The sequence below is a fragment of the Neolamprologus multifasciatus genome, chromosome 6, assembly GCF_963576455.1.
Source record: "Neolamprologus multifasciatus chromosome 6, fNeoMul1.2, whole genome shotgun sequence".
Taxonomy (NCBI): domain Eukaryota; kingdom Metazoa; phylum Chordata; class Actinopteri; order Cichliformes; family Cichlidae; genus Neolamprologus; species Neolamprologus multifasciatus.
In genome coordinates, this window is record NC_140444.1 from 10,693,043 (window position 1) to 10,716,671 (window position 23,629).

Consider the following 23,629-nt stretch of genomic DNA (forward strand, 5'->3'; position numbering starts at 1 on the left):
ATGAAACTGATTTACGAGTTCACTCAGCTACCTTAAGGAGCTCAGTTAATTAATAAACTTAAATCAACTTAGCTAACAGATTATGTTAGTTAAGCTAAAATAGATTCCTAAGTTAAAAGAACTACTAAAGTATTTGAATTAACTAAAAAACCCAAGTCAACTGAACTAGGACAAGAGTTTAAACAATAGATTATTTTAATTTAGCTGAAAGGGTTTTCCCAAGTAAAAATGACAATTAAAGGAGTTGAACTGACTAACAAATCTCAGTCAACTAAACTAAGACAAAAGTTTAGACAACGTGATTTTTCATCAACATAACATTTGGTTGTGTTACAAGAACAAACTCTATTTCTTGACTTAAAATTTTAAGGCAGCCCTTTACCTGATATTTTTAAGTTGAAACAACAAGTTATATTTTACAGTGTAGGTGGCAATATATCAAAAACCACTCAAAATAACACTTGAAATTAATGCAAAAGCAAAAACTTTATTTTTCTGAAACAGCTACATTAATAATAATGAACATTTACAATGAAAAACAAAATCATAGAGACAAACTGGATATGTAAAAAAATAATAATTTAGGTATACATGAATCACGTCACATGTAACTGACAGTTTCCCACAGGAACATTTTTTAGCCTACTTTGTGTCCGTTTCTGACCTTTCCGCTGAATAAACTGGTTTACTAAACTAAATATGCAGCAAGCCTAAAAAAGTGGAAGTCTTCTATAACAGTGCAAACTCCACAGCTGCTGACACTCACAGACACTGCTGTTATACAGCACAGGCCGTAACAATTAAAATCGTTATATCTCGGAAACCGTAGCAGCACAAATGATCATTTTACCTGCACAAATCAGCGCAAACGAAGCACTAACAGCTCCGGATATTTGCCTTGACGTTTCAAGTCTCTCTCTCTCTCTCTCTCTCTCTCTCTCTCTCTCTCTCTGTGTGTGTGTGTGTGTGTGTATACTGCTCAAATCAGCAGCTGTGAGCGCGGGCCAGGGGCTTCTATAGACGCGTCTGCGCGTGCGTTCTCTGTGACTCACGTTCTTTTGCTTTGATCTGTCAGCCACGTCACAGGCAGGGAAACCCTTAAATAGGGGCTCTCTCACACAGAAACGTCACAGCTCATCTGTTTGCAAATGTTCAACAGTCGGCGTTCTCTAAAGCAAGAAAACTCGCACACTATTCACTTAAATCTAGAAAATCACAGTTGCGACACAACAATGGCACCACCCAGCAAAGACGAAACTTCATTCGTGGTCACACCAGAACAGATTATGCCACCAATCAACCGGTGCTTTGAAAGGCTCTCTGAAGTTCAGTGGAGCGAGATAGAAAATGGCACGTGCGACTCGGGCGTCCAAGCGGTGCTCGCTGATATGATTTCTGAAATCATTCAGATCGCCTCTGTCAGAATCCTTGAAATAAACCTTCCTGTTATTCAGGATCACATGACGAAGGAAGATCCGGAGCCTTTAGGTGCGGGGAAAATAAGCCCGTCCCTCGGAGACTCGATCTCAGCCGCCATCGCCAGCGCTCTTAACGTCCCGGAGCAGCGACATGAGAGCGCTGACGAGCTGACACGGATGGGTGAGGAAGAGATCTCCGAAAAGGTCAGCTCAACAATTGCCCTGATCGCAGAAAGCCCTGATTTGCCGCAAGACCCCGCCGTTTATGTTAGCGGCAAATTGAGTAATATTAAAAAGCTGCGCCGCATGGTTTGCCACGCTGCCTCGTGCCTTAAAAGGCACGCACGTAAGCTGCGCTGCCGGTGCGTGTCAAGGGGGTCTGATTCCGGTTCAGAAAGCACGGATTCAAAGGTGTCAGTGCAATCAGCAATCACAGAGATTTCTGTGATTCTGTCATCAAGGAGCTCAGATGGAGAGATGACAGAAGGAGATAAAGGTTCAGATGATGAGGAGAAAGAAATTGAGCTCCCAGACCAATCAGCTCTAACAGAACAAGGCGAAATAAAACCCACTGCAGAGAGCCACAGTATCCGAGCTGCAACCCCAGTAGAACAGGTTGCAGCTGACATTGTAAATGAGATACTTGGAAACCTGGATTCAAGCAGTGAAGAGCTCTGTGACAGCTGTAGCTTACCCAAACCTGCCTTTAATGCAGGATTCATTATCAACAAGGTGAGAGACTTCTTTTCCAAATGTGTGCCGTCCACCTCTCACTCCGGCCTCAAAGCACGCAAACATCGCTTTTCCATGTTTGCGAAAAAACAATTTGAAAAGATGAAAAACGAGCTGAGACAAGAAATAAAGACAAACAGGAAATATTTTGTTTGTCTAAAAAACGTTTCCAAGCAGCCCAAGAGTGACACGGTGCCCTCCGATGAAAGCATAACTGTCAGCCTCTCAGGGTCAGAGCCTCATAGTCCTCGTCCCCAGAGCGCAAATCAAGCCCCTTCCCAAAATATGCTTCTACGGTACATTCGTTTTTCTCCAGTCGACTTTGGCGCCATTAGATCCCACGTTAATCGGTTGTTTGACAAACTAACTAAGAAAGAAGAGCTCTCCATTGAAAAAACCTTGGGAAACTTTAGAAATAGTGGGGCAACCAGAGACTTTACTGTGGACTTAACAGCAAAAATGTTTGATATACTGATGACGGATCGAATGTATGAAATCCCCGAACCTCTAATGGGTAGATCCCTCTCAGACACCGTCATCTCCAGGACTCCACGACAAACACAAGGCTCAAAGCGTCCCTATTCTGCTGAAGTCCTCTATGTCCTCGTAGAAGACGCAGTAGAAAGGTTTCTACAGAAGCTTTTACTCTGGCTGGACAACGAAGACAAAGATCACGTGATTCAAATGGACGAGGTGTCTGAGGCTGTGAATGACATCCGAAACTTTATTAAAAGAACACAGACCCCAAAGCAGGAAACAGATTCAGCGAGCAGTGGTGAGGAATCTGTACCATCACCTCCAAGACGAAAATCTGGGAGCATTTCTCCAGAAAAATGCTCTCTGGCATCTAATATGTCCCCTCCAAGACCAAAATCTGGGATTTCTCTGGAGAAATGCTCTCTGGCATCTAATATGTCCCCTCCAAGACCAAAATCTGGGATTTCTCTGGAGAAATGCTCTCTGGCATCTGATAAGTCCCCTCCAATGCCAAAATCTTGGAGCATTTCTCCAGAAAAATGCTCTCTGGCATCTGATAAGTCCCCTCCAAGACCAAAATCTTGGAGCATTTCTCCAGAGAAATGCTCTCTGGCATCTGATAAGTCCCCTCCAAGGCCAAAATCTGGGAGCATTTCTCCAGAAAAATGCTCTCTGGCATCTGAAAAGTCACCTCCAAGGCCAAAATCTGGCATTGCACCTGCAGAGCATCCAGAAAAATGCTCTGCAGGTGTTTCAGGCTCTCTCATGGTTTCCTCTAAAATGTCAGAGAATGGTTCTGTGTCAGTGCCATCTTCCGAGGTTGAGAAAACGTCTGATGACCTCGCCTTCTTCCTCTTCGCGAGCGTTCTTATAAAATCTAAATCTAAGACCAAACATTCTGTGTCTCTGTCAGCAGAACTAGACATGGCCATCAACCGTCTGAGAGACCTGATCAAGCCTGAACTCAGCAGCACAGAGTCCACCACGAGTCTCATCAATGACCAGAAACAGTTCATGAAGAAAATAGCCAAATCCCTCATCAGGGAGTTTGGCTCCCCAGAACGTGTCTTACATGCTGCGATGGAAAGTAATTCATCTTTTGATGAGGCTGTGATAAGGCATCTAAAAATCAGCCTGGGAGTCATCCCCAGTCCTCCAAAGAAATCCAAAATTTCCAGGTTCTTTTCAGCGGTGGGAAAAGCTCTGCGAAAGCCCTTTAGGTGGTGCATTAAAGCCAACGATGATTAAAATCACCATCCTGGCTTTCCCCCATTGCCCTGCTTCTTTTAACATCTTGAGGGAGAATTTTAGCACCAAATCAAAATTTAAACCATAACACGTCTCGGGGCTAGCGATGTCTCCGGTCGGGCAACCAAAATCTATCTCAGCCCCGCCCGTCGGGCTATATGATAGCTCATCGGGCTATATGATAGCTCATCGGGCTATGTGATAGCTCATCGGGCTATATGATAGCTCATCGGGCTATATGATAGCTCATCGGGCTATGTGATAGCTCATCGGGCTATATGATAGCTCATCGGGCTATATGATAGCTCATCGGGCTATGTGATAGCTCATCGGGCTATATGATAGCTCATCGGGCTATATGATAGCTCATCGGGCTATGTGATAGCTCATCGGGCTATATGATAGCTCATCGGGCTATGTGATAGCTTATCGGGCTATGTGATAGCTCATCGGGCTATGTGATAGCTCATCGGGCAGGGCTGAGATAGATTTTGGTCGCCCGACCGGAGACATCACTAGCCCCGGGACGTCGGGCTAGCGATTTTGCGAGCCCTGATTTTTAGATTGGCCCTCAAATCCAAATTCTAACAACTGTAGTTCACGCCATCTCGTCTCCTTTTTGATTTCCATCCCCCCAACCGGTCGCAGCGGATGGCCGTCCCTTCTGAGCCCGGTTCCGTTGGAAGTTTCTTCCTGTTAAAGGGAGTTTTTCTTCCCCACAGTCGCCTCGTGCTTGCTCAGAGGGGAATCATTTGATTGTTGGGGTTCTCTGTAGTACTGTAGGGTTTTGACCTTACAGTACAAACAGGGAGGAGACTTTGTGATTTGGCGCTTTTAAAATATCTAATTCGGCATGAAATAAAAAAAGAAATCTAAATGAAAATACATCCCAACTTTGTTTGTGTTTTTCTTCTGTTGTCAAATATGTAGAAAGTGTTGCACGTGTGATTTCAGTCATTTTGCATCAACATGTAGCCAACATGTGTCTGTTTGTGATCATGTTGCATCTGTTTTTGTCTGATTTGTGTCGTAGTTTAGTCAGTTTACATCTATTTGTGGACCAATTTAGTTGTCTTGCATGTATTTGTGGCAGAATGTGTGGATCCTGTTGGACAGTTTTGTCTTAATGCTTCACTTTGGTTGTTGGTGTTTGTGCTCATTTTGCTTCTAGATGTAGACCTGCCATCTGAAAATCAGCACCTCTCCCACTTGGACCATTTGCTTTTGGTCCAGGGGTTAGCACCTTTGTTCTTTCACTGACCTTGTGGAGTAACATGAAAACAAGCACAAAGCAGTAAAAGCATCGTCAGTTTCATTGACCTGTAGACCCTTCTGCCCCCGCTCTTTTATTGCCAACATGAATTTATGTAAACTAAAAATAAATAAAAGTTGATGAATGATATAAATGTTTTGCTATTTTTAGTGATACTCATGAATTTTGAAAATGCTTCGTGGAGAAAAGGAGAGAGAGATACATTAAACATAAATAAGTCAAATCAATTAATTATATACAAAGAGCAGTTTACGGCAGGATTGTTTGACCACTAGGGGGCGATAACAGACTACAGAAAGAGGTTGAACCTAATGCAGGTTCTTTCATTGACTGCACTGTTTGAATTCATTTTTAAAGGAAATAATCAGAGTTAGTGCCTCTGAACTTACACTTCTGTGTATAAAACCTGGCCATAATAATAATCAGCTCAATTATATATACTTTATCAGACTTCTTTTTTAGATGTGTACAGTTTTCTGTAAGGCCAAACAACATCCTTCCAAAATAAGAGAAAATCTTCAGCAGTTTGTTTTGAAATCAGATCACAAATCTGACAGCACGATTCAATTCAATTTTATTTATACAGCGCCAAATCACAACAACAGTCGCCTCAAGGTGCTTTATATTGTACAGTAGATCACACAGCTGCTGTCTGTGTCGTAGAAACCAATGACAGTCACGTAGTTATGGGAACGCACCCACACACAGAATCATGTCTTTGTGTTTCCTGCTGTGAGTCTGTGGAATAGGAAACCTTTAAAATGTCCAAATAAATGGATCAGACTGATGGAGCACTGAAGCTGAAGATGCTGCTGCTCAATGACCTGCATGAGGTGAAGGAAACCACACGTTGGCATCTTTAGATCCTCACAAACTCCCAACATCCTGTTTCATAAACCTGTGAAAACTATCAACCTCCTTAAGTCTGACTCAGGCTGTTTGTCCTCAGCAGCTTCCTGAAGTTTCATATCAGTGATGGTGTCGTTCAGCTTCATCGTACAGCTGAGACTTCTTCATGAAAGGGATTTGTCAGAAACATCAAACTCACCTTCACAGCTTTGAGATGAGCTCAAACAAACATGCTGAGCTGTAGCTGCATGTTTGTTTGCAGTTCAGTCACTTCCTGAGAAAAATGCACGACTTCATATCTTTGCAGAGACGTGAAGGTTGAATGAAACATTTATAGCCTGGATTTTAAATCCTGATTTATAATAAAATTATGAATAATTACTACTTCTGTGGTGATGCTCTGATGGCTCCAGTTCAATAAATTCCCTGTCCTGTGTCTTCTTCACATGAAATTTGGATTTTTATCATATTTTCACATCAGAATCAAAGTGAAACTAGACGAATGTGGACAAAGCATCATGGATGAGCTGTGGTGCACAGCAGGAGCCTCAGGAGTTTAACCTGTTTAAAGCTTTTTGTTGTTGTTAATGGGCTTTTTTCTTCCTTTCATGAGGATTTGAATCAGAGCGTTTGTTTCTTCTGTGTCCTCTTCAGCACCTTCTACTGATCGTGATGCTAGTTTGACAGGAAACCTGTCAAACCTGTCAAACACGGGAATAAGCACTGCGCTGCTTATTCCCGTGTTTTTATGAAATCCCTCATAAACTTTTATAATGAGATTCAAATGGATGTAATGGTGGTTTGGCAGTCTGCTGTCTCTCCTGTGGTTTGTTTTCAGACAGTTGAAATGAGCAGTTTCATATAAATGTTCACTGACTGCATTAAAGCAGCAATAAGCAGAGCTCTGCTGTCCTGAAAGTTAAAAACATTTTTCTGATGTTCATTTTTGTTCTCCATCAACTTTCGTCCCCAGACTCTGTACCGACTCCTGCAGTGAAGAAAGTGAGTGTGAGCTCTGAGAGCTGCTCCTTACTGTGTTTGGTGGACAGAGAGACCACACTGCTGTGGTTTAAAGACGAGCAGATGCTGAACCAGAGCAGCTCTGCGCTCTCTCTGCCTCTCACTGTGCACAAACAGGACTTCAGCTCCTCTTACAGATGTGTGGCTGCAAACCCTGCAGAGGATAAAACTCTTCCTGTCCACGTGAGAACCACCTGTGGAGACACAGACGACAACGACACCAACAGCTCGACTCAACCAAGAAACTGTGAGATTATTTCCAACTGTGATTTTTAAACATGTTCACTGTGTTTGCTGACATCTGATTTCCTGTTTGACAGATAACATCCTCATTATAATCTGTGTCCTGAGTGCTACCCTCATCATCATCATCATCATCGTCATCATCATGAAGAGGAAGCATCCTGTCCAAGACAAGTTGAAACTCCTACAAGCTGCAGGCAGAGGTTTGTGTTCTTGAATATTTCTTTTCATATTTGTAATCTTGTTCTGAGACGTGAAGATCAAAGTGTGAAACATGTTTATGGAGGAAGTGCAGCAACAACCCCCCCATGACCAAACCACCAAACCACAGCGGTCCTCCAGCACAGAAGCAGCTGTGAGCAGACCGCCAACACATGACAGATTATTAGTTACTACAAATGTAAGAAGTAATCCGAGTATTTTCACTGGACCGACTCTGAGGCGAGTTTCAGGTCCACCTGGTTCTGACAGACGCAACAAATGAGCCAAAAATCCTTTGAAGCTGAAAGTGTGAAGGTGCTGCCAGGTGAGAGTCACCTGTCTGCTGCTCGGAGGTCATTTCCTGTCACATGTGTTCCAGCTGATCCAGCTGTGATGAGCCGGCTGTCTTTAAACAAGCTGCAACAAGAGACACACACAGCTGTTTCCTACATTTACTCAGCTCCAACATTCACCAACTGTAACTGATTACAGTAGTAACTAGTTACTCCTGACACTGCAGAGTATCATGAAGACGTGGACAGAGCAGGTGTCACATGTCTAACCTGAAGCTTCCATGAACTTTGTGTTTCCACAGCTCCTGTGGATGAAGTGGTCCTTTACACTGACACAGGTGACAGCAGACAGGTGGGTACCTGCTCACACCGTCAGCTCATGTTCATGCAGCTCAAGCTGACTACATGCAGACACACAACAAACACATGAAGCACTAAAGTCAGGAGTGTGTTGGAGTCACAGTTCTTCTGCTGGAACATGAACTTCCACACAGATCACATTCTCCCTCTGGCTGCTCTCCACCAGGAGAAGCAGCCGTCTCCCATGTTTCACTGCGCTGCTTATTCCCGTGTTTTTCCTTCTCCAGGGTGGGATTTTAGCGGCTGTATCAGGAACCAGTGATGGCTCCAGTCTGACAGCAGTGTCTTATAAACTGGTGCTCGTCACATGAGAGGTGAGACTGGCTGGAACATCCGAGGAAAGCTGGACTCTGGAAAGAAGTTTTCCTTTGGTGTTCTTTCTGCTACTGCAGATAAGGAGGCGGTCCGCTTGCCTCCACCGCAGAGAGAAGGGTTACATCTCCTGGGTCTAGGTGCGGCTTGCCCCTCTGGGGGCGGGGCTACCTGGACCTGGGATATAGAGTATGTTTGGGGAGTGCGACTGTCTGTGCAGTGTCTATTTGTGTCTGTCTACACGTTGGGTGAGTGTCGAGTATTGGGGGTGGGAATGCACGTTTGTGTCTGCGTGCGCCTGTTCGTCTGTGTCTATATGTCAGGTTGGGTCTTAGGCTCCGCCTCTCTGGGAACATCTCAGCCCTCCAAAGTATGGAGTACTATCTCCCCTCACCACACTCCCTGCCGGTGGCTGATGCCCTCAGACGTTGGTGTGTTGGTGGTTCTTGTCGACTGGGGCTGGGCGCTCATGTATGTACCGGCTCACTCCTGGTGGCCAATTAGCGGGGCCTGGCGCCTGTGGCCCGGCTGGGCCCCTTCCGGGGGGTGGGGTGCCCTCTGGCCTCTGGGCCTGAAGCTCGGTCCTCTCTGGCACAGCTGGCTGCCGGCAGAGCCGGCGAGCACGCCACTGCAACCCCCTCTGGCCTCTGCTCCGTAGCTGCTGGGTGACCTCTCGTTTGGGGCTCTACTCAGCTCTTCCCAGGAGGGTGGCATGGTTCCCCCCCTTTTGGTGGTCCTCCTCGGGTCCTCGTACTCTGGGGCCTCTGGATGTCTGGGGCCTGGATCTCCTCCATACCTGCTTCATGCCCTGGGGGGCGGGGCTATGGCTCCCCACACTCCCTAGCAGATTGTTACATGGAGAAACCTTTGGAATACAAGCATGCTGATCCACACAGGTGTTCACAGACACAAACTACACCTTTCTTGGCTGCTGCCTCAAAGCACATTGTGCGCTGTCGATCTTGCACAATATCGTTTAATACTTAGTATCTACTGTTATCTACTGCTAGCTAGTTTATTGTGATGGTGCTGTTTTTATTATGTTGCTCTTTTTTTGTTTGCTTTCTCTTCTGTTTTTTTTTCTCCATACAGGTGATCCAGATGTTTTGTTTGTTTTTCTTTCTTTCTTCCCCCCTTTCTCACCGTCTCTTCTCCCCTCTGGTTTTCTTTCTCTCCCTCTTTCTTTCATTCTTTCTCCCTGTCCTATCCCCCAGTCATGTCTGTCCCGTTTGTAGCAACCGAAAATAAAATAAATACATAATTATAATAAAGGTCAATCAAATGGACCAATATGGCAAGGCCATGATGATCCACTTGGTAAAATAAATCCACTTGGCATCTTTCTTGGCCTTAAGACAACAATTCTGATGCTAAAGATCCAAACGGGACACAAAAAAAAAAAAAAGAAATCATGCATGTCAGAGATGATTTAAAAAAATATTTATTACAAGAACATTCAGCAGTAACAAATTTAAAAGAGAATGACAGCAAAAGAAAGAACAGGGGGAATAATTGTGAAATCACTGAAAAGTGTGTTGGCTCCTCTGGCATTTAAAGAAAAATTAACAAACGAGTTTAAAGGAAAAAAAACAGCATAAAGAATAAAATTCCTGATTCAGATTTTGCTGCCAAAAGGTTAGTGGAAAGTCCAAAGCCAGCATCACCCTACTGGATTTGGTCTTTCAGACACAAGGAAATATTATTTAAAAATACATCATTTCCCAAAGGGGTGAAATGAACTCCATCATGCAAAAACTGGTCAGGATTTCTATGCTTCATCTGTGGTTGATGTACAATACAACCACAAACAGACAGAATAAAAGTAGTCATCACACTGTTTACAAAGCGTCGAGCCTTGTCCACCTTCTTTGGATTAACGTGCTTCCACTGGCATCGCTGGGTGATGGCAGAGAAAATAATTTTCATCTGCGGGAACTGGTGGAGATCACGCAAGTCCTGCTTGATTGCAGCCACAAGCCTGACGCTTTTGACATTGCCAAGGTCATTTCCACCGCAGTAGATCAACAGGACATCAGGTATCACTCTTCCTCGAAGGCATTGGAAGAGAAAAGGGATCAGGTTTTGCCAAACCACTGGACCTGCGCATCCAGACCTAGGTTGGTCCCAATGGTCTCCCTCACTCGTGCTTCCCCACGGCAGATGTAGCTGTCCCCAATGATGGAGATCATAGGTTCTGTTGATTGTGAAATTAATAAATAATTTTGTATAAAATGAGTTTTTTACATTTCTTTTTGGTAAAAGTAATATTCACTGTTTTTGTAATTAACAAAGCTGTAGTGTCACTTTATAATAGATTTTTTAAATGTAAACATTTAAACACACTTAGATCTTTAAGAAGTTGAAATAACAAGCCATAATATTGCACTTACTCTTTGCTTGGGCAGAAGACGCTGACGTTGAGGTCTCCATTTTTGATTCCTGGTCTAACAGCAGAATAAAATAATTCAATATACATTTGCAAAAGCAGCGGTGTATTAATTGTCAATTGCTAGCATGTTGAGACACGATGGTCCTAACCATTGACTGTAGAAAACATGGACGACGCGACCCCGCCTCCTACCTTAGTGCAAAAATGAAGCCAAAATACCCCGCTTGATTGGTGTTTGTGAAAAAATCAAGATCTTTCAATCACTTTATTCTTTGGCTTGATCAGTTACTTTCCCCCTCGCATATTTATATTGTTGTTTCTGAATACTGTTCTTGTATTTGTTTATCTATGCATACAATTCTTTTGTAAGTACAACACCTTTATTGTGGTACTGTTTAATTCCATTTTGTATTGTACTGATGTTTAAATAAAGGTTTCAGAGTCCACAGTCTGCGCAGTAGTGACTTGAGGTGGAGCGACTGTGTAACGCTCCCGCCCACACACCCGCTGGACGTGACCGCAAACACGCCCCCTACACTTTTTACGTAGCCCGGCTGCTCGAGTTTTTTTGCTGGTTTACCGCGACTGACGACTCGTTTGATTAAGGTAAATACAACCACGTCACTGTTATAAAAAGACACACAGCTCATCATCTTATAGTTCTAAAATCACTCTGTTAATTCGTTAGTTAGCTTAGCCGCTAGCATACGCACTGTGTTGGAGGCTTGTTGCTAGCTAGTTAGCGATGCTACACACCTGCTACTCTTAATAGTCTTCAACTCTTATGTTTTTTTATCCATTTTTAGACAGCGATGAGATCAGCTGCACACTCCACAGAGGCCCAGAGTTACTGTTAATATCAAAAATATAATGCTGTCCTTTGAGATTTTAACATAAGACTGTGAGTGTAATGGATCTAAAACTGTTTAAATCTCTACAGCCTGGTAACATGGAGACTTTAAAAACAGCAGCAGGTTTCAGTAGTGTAGTCTAATTTGTTCTTTTCATTTAATAATAGAGTCCATATTATATAAACAGCTACATTCACCCTGGAGAGAAACTAGTGAGGGAGACCATCAGGACCAAGCTGGGTTTCTGGGTCCAGAGGTTTGGAGAAACTTCTTCCCTTTCTTTCATCACAGCTGTCCTGTGCCAGAGGTTCTGTTGACCCGCTGTAAGAGGCATCATTAGAGAAACACCAGGAAGACTGAAGCTCATGGCAGTGATCAAGCAGGACTCATGATCTTCACCAGCAGCTCCCTCACAGGGAAATCTTCAGCACTCCTCCGTAGGCCCGCCCCAGGAGATGGATAAACCCAGCATTTCATCAGCACTGTGATGAGACCTTTGGTTTGTGTAATGTTATAAATACTCGGATACTCCCCAGAGGCTCCAGACTTTTACATAAAGATATGATATTCAGTCCTGTAGAAAGTTATATATTTAAAAATATGTGATCATCTCTGGTTACTCTGGTATGAATAACTCTGAATCACTTTATGGTAAATAACACACTATGTGTAAAAAAACTGTGAAAGAACTCCAGATGACAAGTTTGTAGTTCAACATACAAGTGATGACCTTTGACCTTCATCAGCTTTTATTTAATTGTGTTAGAGAAAATCTCATATGCTCTTCATGCAGCTGAGTACATCAAGTGTTTAAAACGGAAGGTCTGAGATACAAACTGAGGTCCTGTTAATGCTGATATATAGTGACACAGTTACATGAGTGATTAATCCTTTTTTTTGTCTTTAACTTTATCAATAAAGCTGCAGCTTTCACTACAGCACATGTGGTACTCTAACCTTTGTACTGTTTCCATCAGTTCATTTTGCAGTTAACATGTGAACATGTTGGATGATCTGTCTGCTGTCACTGGGTGGTGCTGAGGTCTGAATCTGAGGGCAGCTCCTGTAATCACAAAGACAACAGAACCATCAAACTCACATATAAATTTTATCCCTCAATATTGAAATAAAGCTGATTCTTCTGTCCTCACACACTCAGGATCTGAAGTTCTTCTCTTACATTTTTTCAGTATTACAGTACACTACAGTACTTTAATCCATAGTTCCTGATTAATGAGGAGTTACTGAAGTACAAGCTTTTAAAAAAATGTTACTGTCTTTACAGATGTGGCAAGAGACTGAAAACATGCTGTTGTTTGCACATCTTTAATATTCAGCTCTGCACAGGAGCTGCAGCAGGGTGCAGCCTGTTGCTTTTACAGTATAATACTTGTAATAAAAGTACAGTAACAGTAATTAGTGACTGAGCAGCCCGGAGCGTTTCTCTTGATTTCTTTAGTAAATGCATTCACCTGCACAGATTAGCTAAACGAACCCTGACATCTCAGCTAGCTAGGTCTCAGGAGCTAGCTAAGGACGGTAGTTACGGAGTAGCTTACAAACACATTTAACTTACCGAAACAGTGCAGCGGGGCCTCGGGTCCTTTTGTCGGGTAGTCCAGTTTACTGAAGAACACCTCATGCTGTCAGGTTAAAACACTCGGTCGTGTTTTCGTAGCGTAAACGCTGGCCCAGATAGAGCCTACGCTCTATCTGCTATTCCCGAACAGAGATACGCAAGTTTCTCCGTGACTGCAGCTGTCACTACAGTCATTGGTGGGACATGACAACAGCGCCACCTGCAGGAAGATTTTCTCTCTGTCTGATAGCTCGTGTTCTGAGACCTGACGATGTCCTGAAATGTACACCGTACTGCGCTTACGTTGAAGACTTTATTTCTGAACCGCTTCACTTCCGCTATTTTTCTTCAACCTTTGACTCGCAATGAATCCTGGGATATGGAGGGTCACGAGGCGTCATTCAAATCTGCTGCTGCGCAGCTGTGAGCGCGCGCCAGGGGCCACGTCTGCGCGTGCGTTCTATGTGACTCACGTTCTTTTGCTTTGATCTGTCAGCCACGTCACAGGCAGGGAAACCCTTAAGTAGGGGGCTCTCACACAGAAACGTCACAGCTCATCTGTTTGCAAATGTTCAACAGTCGGCGTTCTCTAAAGCAAGAAAACTCGCACACTATTCACTTAAATCTAGAAAATCACAGTTGCGACACAACAATGGCACCACCCAGCAAAGACGAAACTTCATTCGTGGTCACACCAGAACAGATTATGCCACCAATCAACCGGTGCTTTGAAAGGCTCTCTGAAGTTCAGTGGAGCGAGATAGAAAATGGCACGTGCGACTCGGGCGTCCAAGCGGTGCTCGCTGATATGATTTCTGAAATCATTCAGATCGCCTCTGTCAGAATCCTTGAAATAAACCTTCCTGTTATTCAGGATCACATGACGAAGGAAGATCCGGAGCCTTTAGGTGCGGGGAAAATAAGCCCGTCCTTCGGAGACTCGATCTCAGCCGCCATCGCCAGCGCTCTTAACGTCCCGGAGCAGCGACATGAGAGCGCTGACGAGCTGACACGGATGGTTGAGGAAGAGATCTCCGAAAAGGTCAGCTCAACAATTGCCCTGATCGCAGAAAGCCCTGATTTGCCGCAAGACCCCGCCGTTTATGTTAGCGGCAAATTGAGTAATATTAAAAAGCTGCGCCGCATGGTTTGCCACGCTGCCTCGTGCCTTAAAAGGCACGCACGTAAGCTGCGCTGCCGGTGCGTGTCAAGGGGGTCTGATTCCGGTTCAGAAAGCACGGATTCAAAGGTGTCAGTGCAATCAGCAATCACAGAGATTTCTGTGATTCTGTCATCAAGGAGCTCAGATGGAGAGATGACAGAAGGAGATAAAGGTTCAGATGATGAGGAGAAAGAAATTGAGCTCCCAGACCAATCAGCTCTAACAGAACAAGGTGAAATAAAACCCACTGCAGAGAGCCACAGTATCCGAGCTGCAACCCCAGTAGAACAGGTTGCAGCTGACATTGTAAATGAGATACTTGGAAACCTGGATTCAAGCAGTGAAGAGCTCTGTGGCAGCTGTAGCTTACCCAAACCTGCCTTTAATGCAGGATTCATTATCAACAAGGTGAGAGACTTCTTTTCCAAATGTGCGCCGTACACCTCTCACTCCGGCCTCAAAGCACGCAAACATCGCTTTTCCATGTTTGCGAAAAAACAATTTGAAAAGATGAAAAACGAGCTGAGACAAGAAATAAAGACAAACGGGAAATATTTTGTTTGTCTAAAAAACGTTTGCAAGCAGCCCAAGAGTGACACGGTGCCCTCCGATGAAAGCATAGCTGTCAGCCTCTCAGGGTCAGAGCCTCATAGTCCTCGTCCCCAGAGCGCAAATCAAGCCCCTTCCCAAAATATGCTTCTACGGTACATTCGTTTTTCTCCACTCGACTTTGGCGCCATTAGATCCCACGTTAATCGGTTGTTTGACAAACTAACTAAGAAAGAAGAGCTCTCCATTGAAAAAACCTTGGAAAACTTTAGAAATAGTGGGGCAACCAGAGACTTTACTGTGGACTTAACAGCAAAAGTGTTTGATCTACTGATGACGGATCGAATGTATGAAATCCCCGAACCTCTAATGGGTAGATCCCTCTCAGACACCGTCATCTCCAGGACTCCACGACAAACACAAGGCTCAAAGCGTCCCTATTCTGCTGAAGTCCTCTATGTCCTCGTAGAAGACGCAGTAGAAAGGTTTCTACAGAAGCTTTTACTCTGGCTGGACAACGAAGACAAAGATCACGTGATTCAAATGGACGAGGTGTCTGAGGCTGTGAATGACATCCGAAACTTTATTAAAAGAACACGGACCCCAAAGCAGGAAACATATTCAGCGAGCAGTGGTGAGGAATCTGTACCATCACCTCCAACGCCAAAACCTGGGAGCATTTCTCCAGAAAAATGCTCTCTGGCATCTGATATGTCCCCTCCAAGACCAAAATCTGGGAGCATTTCTCCAGAAAAATGCTCTCTGGCATCTGATATGTCCTCTCCAAAACCAAAATCTGGGAGCATTTCTCCAGAAAAATGCTCTTTGCCATCACAAATTTCACCTCCAAGGCCAAAATCTGGCATTGCACCTGCAGAGCATCCAGAAAAATGCTCTGCAGGTGTTTCAGGTTCTCTCATGGTTTCCTCTAAAATGTCAGAGAGCGGTTCTGTGTCAGTGCCATCTTCCGAGGTTGAGAAAACGTCTGATGACCTCGCCGTCTTACTCTTCGCGAGCGTTCTTATAAAATCTAAATCTAAGACCAAACATTCTGTGTCTCTGTCAGCAGAACTAGACATGGCCATCAACCGTCTGAGAGACCTGATCAAGCCTGAACTCAGCAGCACAGAGTCCACCACGAGTCTCATCAATGACCAGAAACAGTTCATGAAGAAAATAGCCAAATCCCTCATCAGGGAGTTTGGCTCCCCAGAACGTGTCTTACATGCTGCGATGGAAAGTCATTCATCTTTTGATGAGGCTGTGATAAGGCATCTAAAAATCAGCCTGGGAGTCATCCCCAGTCCTCCAAAGAAATCCAAAATTTCCAGGTTCTTTTCAGCGGTGGGAAAAGCTCTGCGAAAGCCCTTTAGGTGGTGCATTAAAGCCAACGATGATTAAAATCACCATCCTGGCTTTCCCCCACTGCCCTGCTTCTTTTAACATCTTGAGGCAGAGTTTTAGCACCAAATCAAAATTTAAACCATAACACATCCCGGGGCTAGCGATGTCTCCGGTCGGGCGACCAAAATCTATCTCAGCCCCGCCCATCAGGGTATATGATAGCTCATCGGGCTATGTGATAGCTCATCGGGCTATATGGTAGCTCATCGGGCAGGGCTGAGATAGATTTTGGTCGCCCGACCGGAGACATCACTAGCCCCGGGACGTCGGGCTAGCGATTTTGCGAGCCCTGATTTTTAGATTGGCCCTCAAATCCAAATTCTAACAACTGTAGTTCACGCCATCTCGTCTCCTTTTTGATTTCCATCCCCCCAACCGGTTGCAGCGGATGGCCGTCCCTTCTGAGCCCGGTTCCGTTGGAAGTTTCTTCCTGTTAAAGGGAGTTTTTCTTCCCCACAGTCGCCTCGTGCTTGCTCAGAGGGGAATCATTTGATTGTTGGGGTTCTCTGTAGTACTGTAGGGTTTTGACCTTACAGTACAAACAGGGAGGAGACTTTGTGATTTGGCGCTTTTAAAATATCTAATTCGGCATGAAATAAAAAAAGAAATCTAAATGAAAATACATCCCAACTTTGTTTGTGTTTTTCTTCTGTTGTCAAATATGTAGAAAGTGTTGCACGTGTGATTTCAGTCATTTTGCATCAACATGTAGCCAATATGTGTCTGTTTGTGATCATGTTGCATCTGTTTTTGTCTGATTTGTGTCGTAGTTTAGTCAGTTTACATCTATTTGTGGACCAATTTAGTTGTCTTGCATGTATTTGTGGCAGAATGTGTGGATCCTGTTGGACAGTTTTGTCTTAATGCTTCACTTTGGTTGTTGGTGTTTGTGCTCATTTTGCTTCTAGATGTAGACCTGCCATCTGAAAATCAGCACCTCGCCCACTTGGACCATTTGCTTTTGGTCCAGGGGTTAGCACCTTTGTTCTTTCACTGACCTTGTGGAGTAACATGAAAACAAGCACAAAGCAGTAAAAGCATCGTCAGTTTCATTGACCTGTAGACCCTTCTGCCCCCGCTCTTTTATTGCCAACATGAATTTATGTAAACTTTTCTCACTTAGAATGCAGGTGAGGCTCTGAAAGTAAAACACCTCAGCGTGTTTATTTCTGTCTGACAAGTAGAAACATGAGAAGTATAAAGTATTTGTGTCCTGACCTTTAAGTAAGAGGCAGGAGACAGCGCTGGATCTCTGGGCTCTTTATTGTCAATCACTGTAATATACAGAAATACAGAAAACCGTGAGTGGTGTGTGCTGTGCATCTCCTCCGGCCATGCTGGAAGGAGCTGTGCATTTTATAGCCTTGGAGACTCTACAATAATGTAATAAATCAAGTGCAATGAATTATAAATTATCATTATTAAATAAAATATCAACTGAAGCGCTCAAAGGTAGCTCCAGACGTTAGCCACGTCCATCAGGCGCTGATCTCGCAGCATCTACTTCCTGGACTGCCCATGGGTTTTGTGTTAATATGTTTGTGTGCAGCGGGATCCTGACAGCAGGACGAACGTGGAAAAGTTTTATTATTGATGTTATATATATATATATATATATATGTGTATATATGTATATATATATATATATATATATATATATATATATATATATATATATATATATATATATATATATGTATAATATACATATATATATGTATATTATAAAAATATATTTATTATATTTCAATAATTCGATTGAAATGAGTGAAATCATCAACCCCCATATTGGTTTATTAAGAAAGACTTGCAGTAATTGCCTTGATTAACAAAGTAGTTGTTGAAACTACAAGATTTAATTGTGTTTTCCTAAACTTTTTAACTTGTGTAGAATGAATTAAAACAAATTTCACTCTACATACTGTCGGATTATAATATTATTTTATGCCATGTTAGACCCCTAATTAAAGATTGTGAATTATTATGTAGTTTTAGTTTGCATTATGCTCCTGAATTAGAAGAAGGTGATAACTATTACATTTGGTAAACTGATTTGCATTACATTAGACTGCTGATTTATTGTGAATGAATGATATTGTTTTATGATGCATTATACTGCTGAGTTATAAGAAATATTGTTCACAGAAAGTCATCGCCTTATTTGTCTGATTAGAAGAGAACAGAGCATACTGCCCCATCTCAGCAGGAGCAGATAAACAGGGAGCCAAGGTCGTAGCTTAGGCGCTGTGTGAGAAAGAATGTGAATGTTTAGGCTTTTATGATTAGGTGGGGGCCACTAGAGGCTATAAGATCAAGGCTCCACCATTTTGAGATCTGATGCTGTCTGCTGTATGGTGTCCATCTCCCACGCGTGTGTTCATTAAATCATCGTTTGACTTGACCCGGCCGGACCAGTGTTGTTATTTTGGTTTTCCTCTTGTATCCATCCCCAATATTTGAATCCGTAACAGTTTTGGGGGCTCATCCTGTGGTATTGGGGTGGAAGTTTTGGAGGCTTGGACGGTCCGAGGTGGTCAGACGGGCAGACATTATCCGGCAATCGAACTGAGTGGACAGGCGCCTTTATAAAAGAGGTAGGCACAGGCCTGTTGATTTTATCCGAAGTGTGCTGAATTGGACGATGAAATTAAATGTCTATTCAGTAAAAGTTGCCGGTGAGTGTCTGTTTTGATTTTGATGAAAAATCTCATGAGTGTTGAAACTTGAAGTAAGCTTATAAGTAATAATACTGGGTTAGAGTCCCAAGATAAAGTAATAATACTGAGTTAGAGTCTCAGGTAAAGGTAATAATACTGGGTTAGAGTCCCAAGGTAAAGGAAAATAATACTGAGTTAGAGTCTCAGGTAGTTGGATAGGGAATTGGTCATTTTGTGAGTTAGAGTCTCCATTGGTCTAAGGATTGCATCTGTGTTGGCCATGTTGCGAGTTAGAGTCTCCATTGTCCATAACGTTGCGTCTGCCTCAGTCATACTCTTGTTTTTGGGTGTTGTCTGTTGTTTAAAAGTATTATAAATTTTGTGAGAACGGTGGTTAGAGTCCACTAGGAGGCGCAGTGCTCAGAGGTAACGCTTGCCAATGCCAGGGACGCCTAGGCCTTGTCCTCTTTGAGGGATAGTCAGTTGGTCACTGTGGAGCTTGGGGCACTCCAGAATAACTAGTGGTTGCACCACTTACCGTGTTGAACGGTATCTGCGCTTTTTTGGACACTCTAAATTGAGTTAGGGATTTTAGAGATGAGGCCAGATACAGTTAGAGTCTGATACTGGTTAATTGATTACAAAAAAGTTGGACTTTCTTCGGTTGGACCCGTTAACTTAAATTTGTCAAAATTGTGTAGGTGCTAAAACTTTCAGGCCTGAGAGTGAGTGTAAATATAAGACGTCTTTGTAATATAATAGAAAGTTGAGTGTGAAACGAGGCTGTGTGACGACAGTGCGCTGCAGCGCTGCGAGCTATTTTTAGATAGTGTGTGAACATGCAAATGAGATGGTTGCTGTGAAGCCCACAGAGGACTTCCTGTTTAGCGTGTTATTGAGTTTTATAAGTATGATTTGCAAATAATGATACATGCCTGTAATTAAAACGCTGATTTTGCCGATTATAATATTATAAATAAAGTTTTGAATGACTACGGTGAATGTTTAATGTTTGGCTGAGTTTTGATATAGGAGAGACGGCTTCGCAGCTGCTGGGGGTAAGTGACCGGAAACTTGCATGCCCATAAAAGGCAACTGCCTGACTGTGTGAACTATGCACCGAGAGAGAGAGAGAGTAAAATCTAGGCAGATGAAGCGAATGGATGTTTTCAGAAAAGAAATAGTAAGTGAATGTTTTCAGAAAAGAAATAGTAAGTGAATGTTTTCAGAAAAGAAATAGTAAGTGAATGTTTTCAGAAAAGAAATAGTAAGTGGATGTTTTCAGAAAAATAGTAAATGAATGTTTTAGTCTCTTAATACAGGTGGATTTCTCTCAACCTGGAAACCTGAGTACAGCAGCAAAAGGATAGATTAACAAAATTGGGACGACAGACAGGCCAAGCTCTGGCTCAAAATTTAACAGTTTGACCTCTCACTTTGTCCCCACCCGAAAAAGAAGCTTAAAGGACATCTTCTCCTCCAGTTATCGGTTACCATCACTGGAAATTTTCAGGCAAGTTTTTCACTGAATTGTTTTTGGCACCATGTGTCCCTGAATCTCACAAGCAAGCTCTAATTCCTGGCTGAAGACATGGAATGCTGTTATTTAAGGTGGGAAATCAAAATTTGGGAAACAAAATTAAAAACACACACAATTAGAGAAATGCCTTGTTTGAGAAAAAAGTTAAAATAACCCACCCACAAACGCACATACACGCAATGAAGAAACAGCTTACACTCATGAACACGTGAAGATTTTCCAGCAAGCTTAAAGCAGCAAAACTTAACATACACCTGATGTTAAATGATAAAGTTTATCCACTACTAACAAATAAACTCTCTGGGTTGCAGGACAACAACTTGACTTCAAAAAGACAGACACTGGTATGAACAACCAGTGATGAAACAACAAATTTAGTGGTTAAAAGAGTCTAATTGTGACATGTTTTTTTTTCTGATTGAATAATACAAGAGATTACTGAATGAAATAAAATTCCTTTTTGAATTATTAAACATGATGTTAAGAATTTTAACGTGTACCTGTGTTGTCCTGTCAATTTGGTGGGTTAGGAGTTGATTATATAGTGAGAAAAAACAATAAAAAGGGGGGGAGAAGGCTGACACAGGGCCTGGCCCCTCTCTGAATAACACAGCCAAAACAACATCATTTTCCTGTTCGTCTGTTTTTGTTTTGTTTTTGTTTTTTCTCTTTATGCTTAATTACAGGCTGCTTTGTCAGCCCGGAAAGCCGAGGCTGACCTGGACTCCTGCTCTCCCCTCTACCATCTTTGCTCTCCCTTCTACCATCTTTGATGTGACCCTGACCAAATGCTACAGCAGCTGGACTCACAACAACAGCCTGAGAATGTCAACAGTGCTGCAGGAAAGCGATCTCATGCAGCGGAGACGGAGAACGTTAAATCCAAGGCCCGTTTCACTACACGGGGGAGATTTCCAGACGGCTTCAGCTGACAGAGCTGTGACAAGACGCCTATTAAGCCCGGATGAAAAGTGAGGCCGAGCAAAAGAATGCTGACCTTAACAACTCTGCATTAAAACTGTGCAGGACAGTAACGGACCAACATGGATGATCGGGCAGCAAAAAGGGCGTGCCAGAGACACGAGGAGTAACTGAGGTCAGGAGGCACCTCAGATTGGACAAAAGCACCAGAAGAACATAAGCTGAAGGCACAGGTGTCGGGGCTCAGCCAGGAGCTGATCTCTGAGAAGAGCCGAACAGCAGAGCCGCAGAAGGCCGTGGAAGCAAAGCAAGGAAAATATCAATAAACTTCAATCTGACGTGTACGGAAAAGACTCTGAGGTTTCTGCCCTCAGTGAGAGCTCAAGGCATCAGAGCAGAAACTGAGCATGGCTCAGGAGGAGCTGGCTGCTAATCGAACCCATCAGTCAGGCTTAGAGTCCCAGATACAGGACTTCAAATCAGGCCGGAGCTTGCTGGAGCAGGAGCTTGCCAAACCTGATGAGAAGCTCCAACACAGGAGCAAACCCTGAAGGACCTACAGAAGCAAAAAGGGTCAAGTTAAGGAGGAGCTGGACAAGGAGAAGATGCAGGACACTGGAGAAAAGGACTGCCTCAATTGGGGCCAGAACCAGTATGGACAGAACTTTGGGCAGCAGCACCAATGGACCCAAACGGACTGAAAAGGGGGAGGGCAGGACCCCAGGGCACGGGCTTCAGGCCATGGTTTACCCAGAACACCAGAACAGGAAAGTGATGAACACAAACACACACATTTACATACACTGACTCAGAAGCAAGAGAAACACACATATGAACACATATGCACTCGTTGATTGACTGAGAAATGACACACACACACGCACACAAATCGAAATGTTGATTCAATTCACTGAGAAGTGATCCACACACACATACACATGTTTGTGCAATGAAGAGTGACACACACACGCTGATGCAATGAAGAATGCTTTACTAACAAATGCTATGCTGATACGCAAAATGCTGCACACAAACGTCCAAATACAGAATTTGTTACAACAACAAGAAGACATTGATTGTTAATTGGTTAAATGCATTTCATGTCACCCAGAGGGCATTTGTGTAGATTTAGGGGACAGGGTCTAAAGCAGTTTGGTTATGAAAATAATGTCTGTGAGTGATGTCTGTTTATGGCTCAAGGCCTCGACTGAATTGTTGCCGTGGTACAGAGTGAAAATGATGAATTAATGGTGTGAGCCTTATTTCGGAGCACCACATTTTTGTGATTGAGATTTAATTGAAGGAGGAACACACTGAAAAATAAAAAAATAAAAAATAAAAAATAAAAAGAAATAAATAAATAAAAGAAGAAAAAAAAAAAAGAAAAGGGGGCCAGCCCTTGGATTTACGTAAGCATCCCACGTGTATTTAACACAATTGCCTCAGGCTTTAAAGATCTGTACAAAATTCAACAGGAAATCATAGCTTCCCTGTATTTCCTACATTGTTGGCATGCTGGTGAGTGCTGTTGCTCCACAGTAAGAAGGTCCTGGGTGCAAGTCCACAGTCTGGTTAGTTTGCAGTGGTTTTTCTCTGGGTATTCTGGTTTCCTGCCACAGTGAAAAGTCATGCAGCTGTTAGAGCTAGGTTAATTGATGATTTTAAATTATCCGTGAATGTAAGTGTAAATGGTTGTTTGTTTCTAGGTGATAGACTGGTGACCTGTTCGGGGTGCACCCTGCCTCGTAACCTATCACTTTAGAGTTATTTCCCAGCCCTCGTGCAATTAGGATAAAGATAGGAGGATGGTAGTTGTTGTAGACCCATTCAATTTTTATGGTAACCAGAATTTAGACTTTGTTGAACCGTAGGCAATATGAAGACAACATGTAGTATTTAAGGGACCAAGTAGAATTTGGATAAAAGTTATTGAATAGTGTTGAAATAAAATGACAGAATTGTGAAGGATTAAAATATTCCAGGAGCTCAACTTACTCCATCTGAACATGTCTTAATCGTGTAATATGAACTCAAAATGCACAGGTTAACTGAAAATGAAAAGGTTGTGTTGATTTAACTCAGTTGTTTAAGTTTCTACCAAAGCAAAACATTCGTGTGCAACTGGTGTCCACTATTGAATCAAATAAGTCC

General features: G+C 43.0%; 3 protein-coding genes and 1 pseudogene across 4 annotated transcripts; 3 read left to right on the forward strand and 1 right to left on the reverse strand.

The window, feature by feature from the left end:
- Positions 1–1,102: 1,102 nt before the first annotated feature.
- Positions 1,103–4,762, forward strand: LOC146516461 (uncharacterized). The gene has a single exon (XM_085163142.1). It carries the CDS (start codon positions 1,149–1,151, stop codon positions 3,873–3,875), a length of 2,727 nt encoding a protein of 908 aa, XP_085019268.1. The 5' UTR covers positions 1,103–1,148; the 3' UTR covers positions 3,876–4,762.
- Positions 4,763–6,933: 2,171 nt separating this feature from the next.
- On the forward strand, positions 6,934–9,660 carry LOC146516462 (uncharacterized). The gene is made up of 4 exons (XM_085163748.1): positions 6,934–7,264; positions 7,338–7,463; positions 8,057–8,106; positions 8,342–9,660. The coding sequence occupies exons 1-4, from the start codon at positions 6,934–6,936 to the stop codon at positions 8,423–8,425; spliced, it is 591 nt and encodes a 196-aa protein (XP_085019874.1). The 3' UTR covers positions 8,426–9,660.
- A 124-nt stretch (positions 9,661–9,784) lies between these two features.
- LOC146516463 (uncharacterized) lies at positions 9,785–13,189 on the reverse strand (annotated as a pseudogene). The gene is made up of 2 exons (XR_014874683.1): positions 10,817–13,189; positions 9,785–10,620 (listed from the first exon to the last, which is right to left on the reverse strand). The product of XR_014874683.1 is annotated as an uncharacterized LOC146516463 (transcript).
- Positions 13,190–13,761: 572 nt separating this feature from the next.
- On the forward strand, positions 13,762–16,984 carry LOC146516464 (uncharacterized). Its single transcript, XM_085163747.1, has one exon. The coding sequence runs from the start codon at positions 13,814–13,816 to the stop codon at positions 16,355–16,357; it is 2,544 nt and encodes an 847-aa protein (XP_085019873.1). The 5' UTR covers positions 13,762–13,813; the 3' UTR covers positions 16,358–16,984.
- Positions 16,985–23,629: the final 6,645 nt, after the last annotated feature.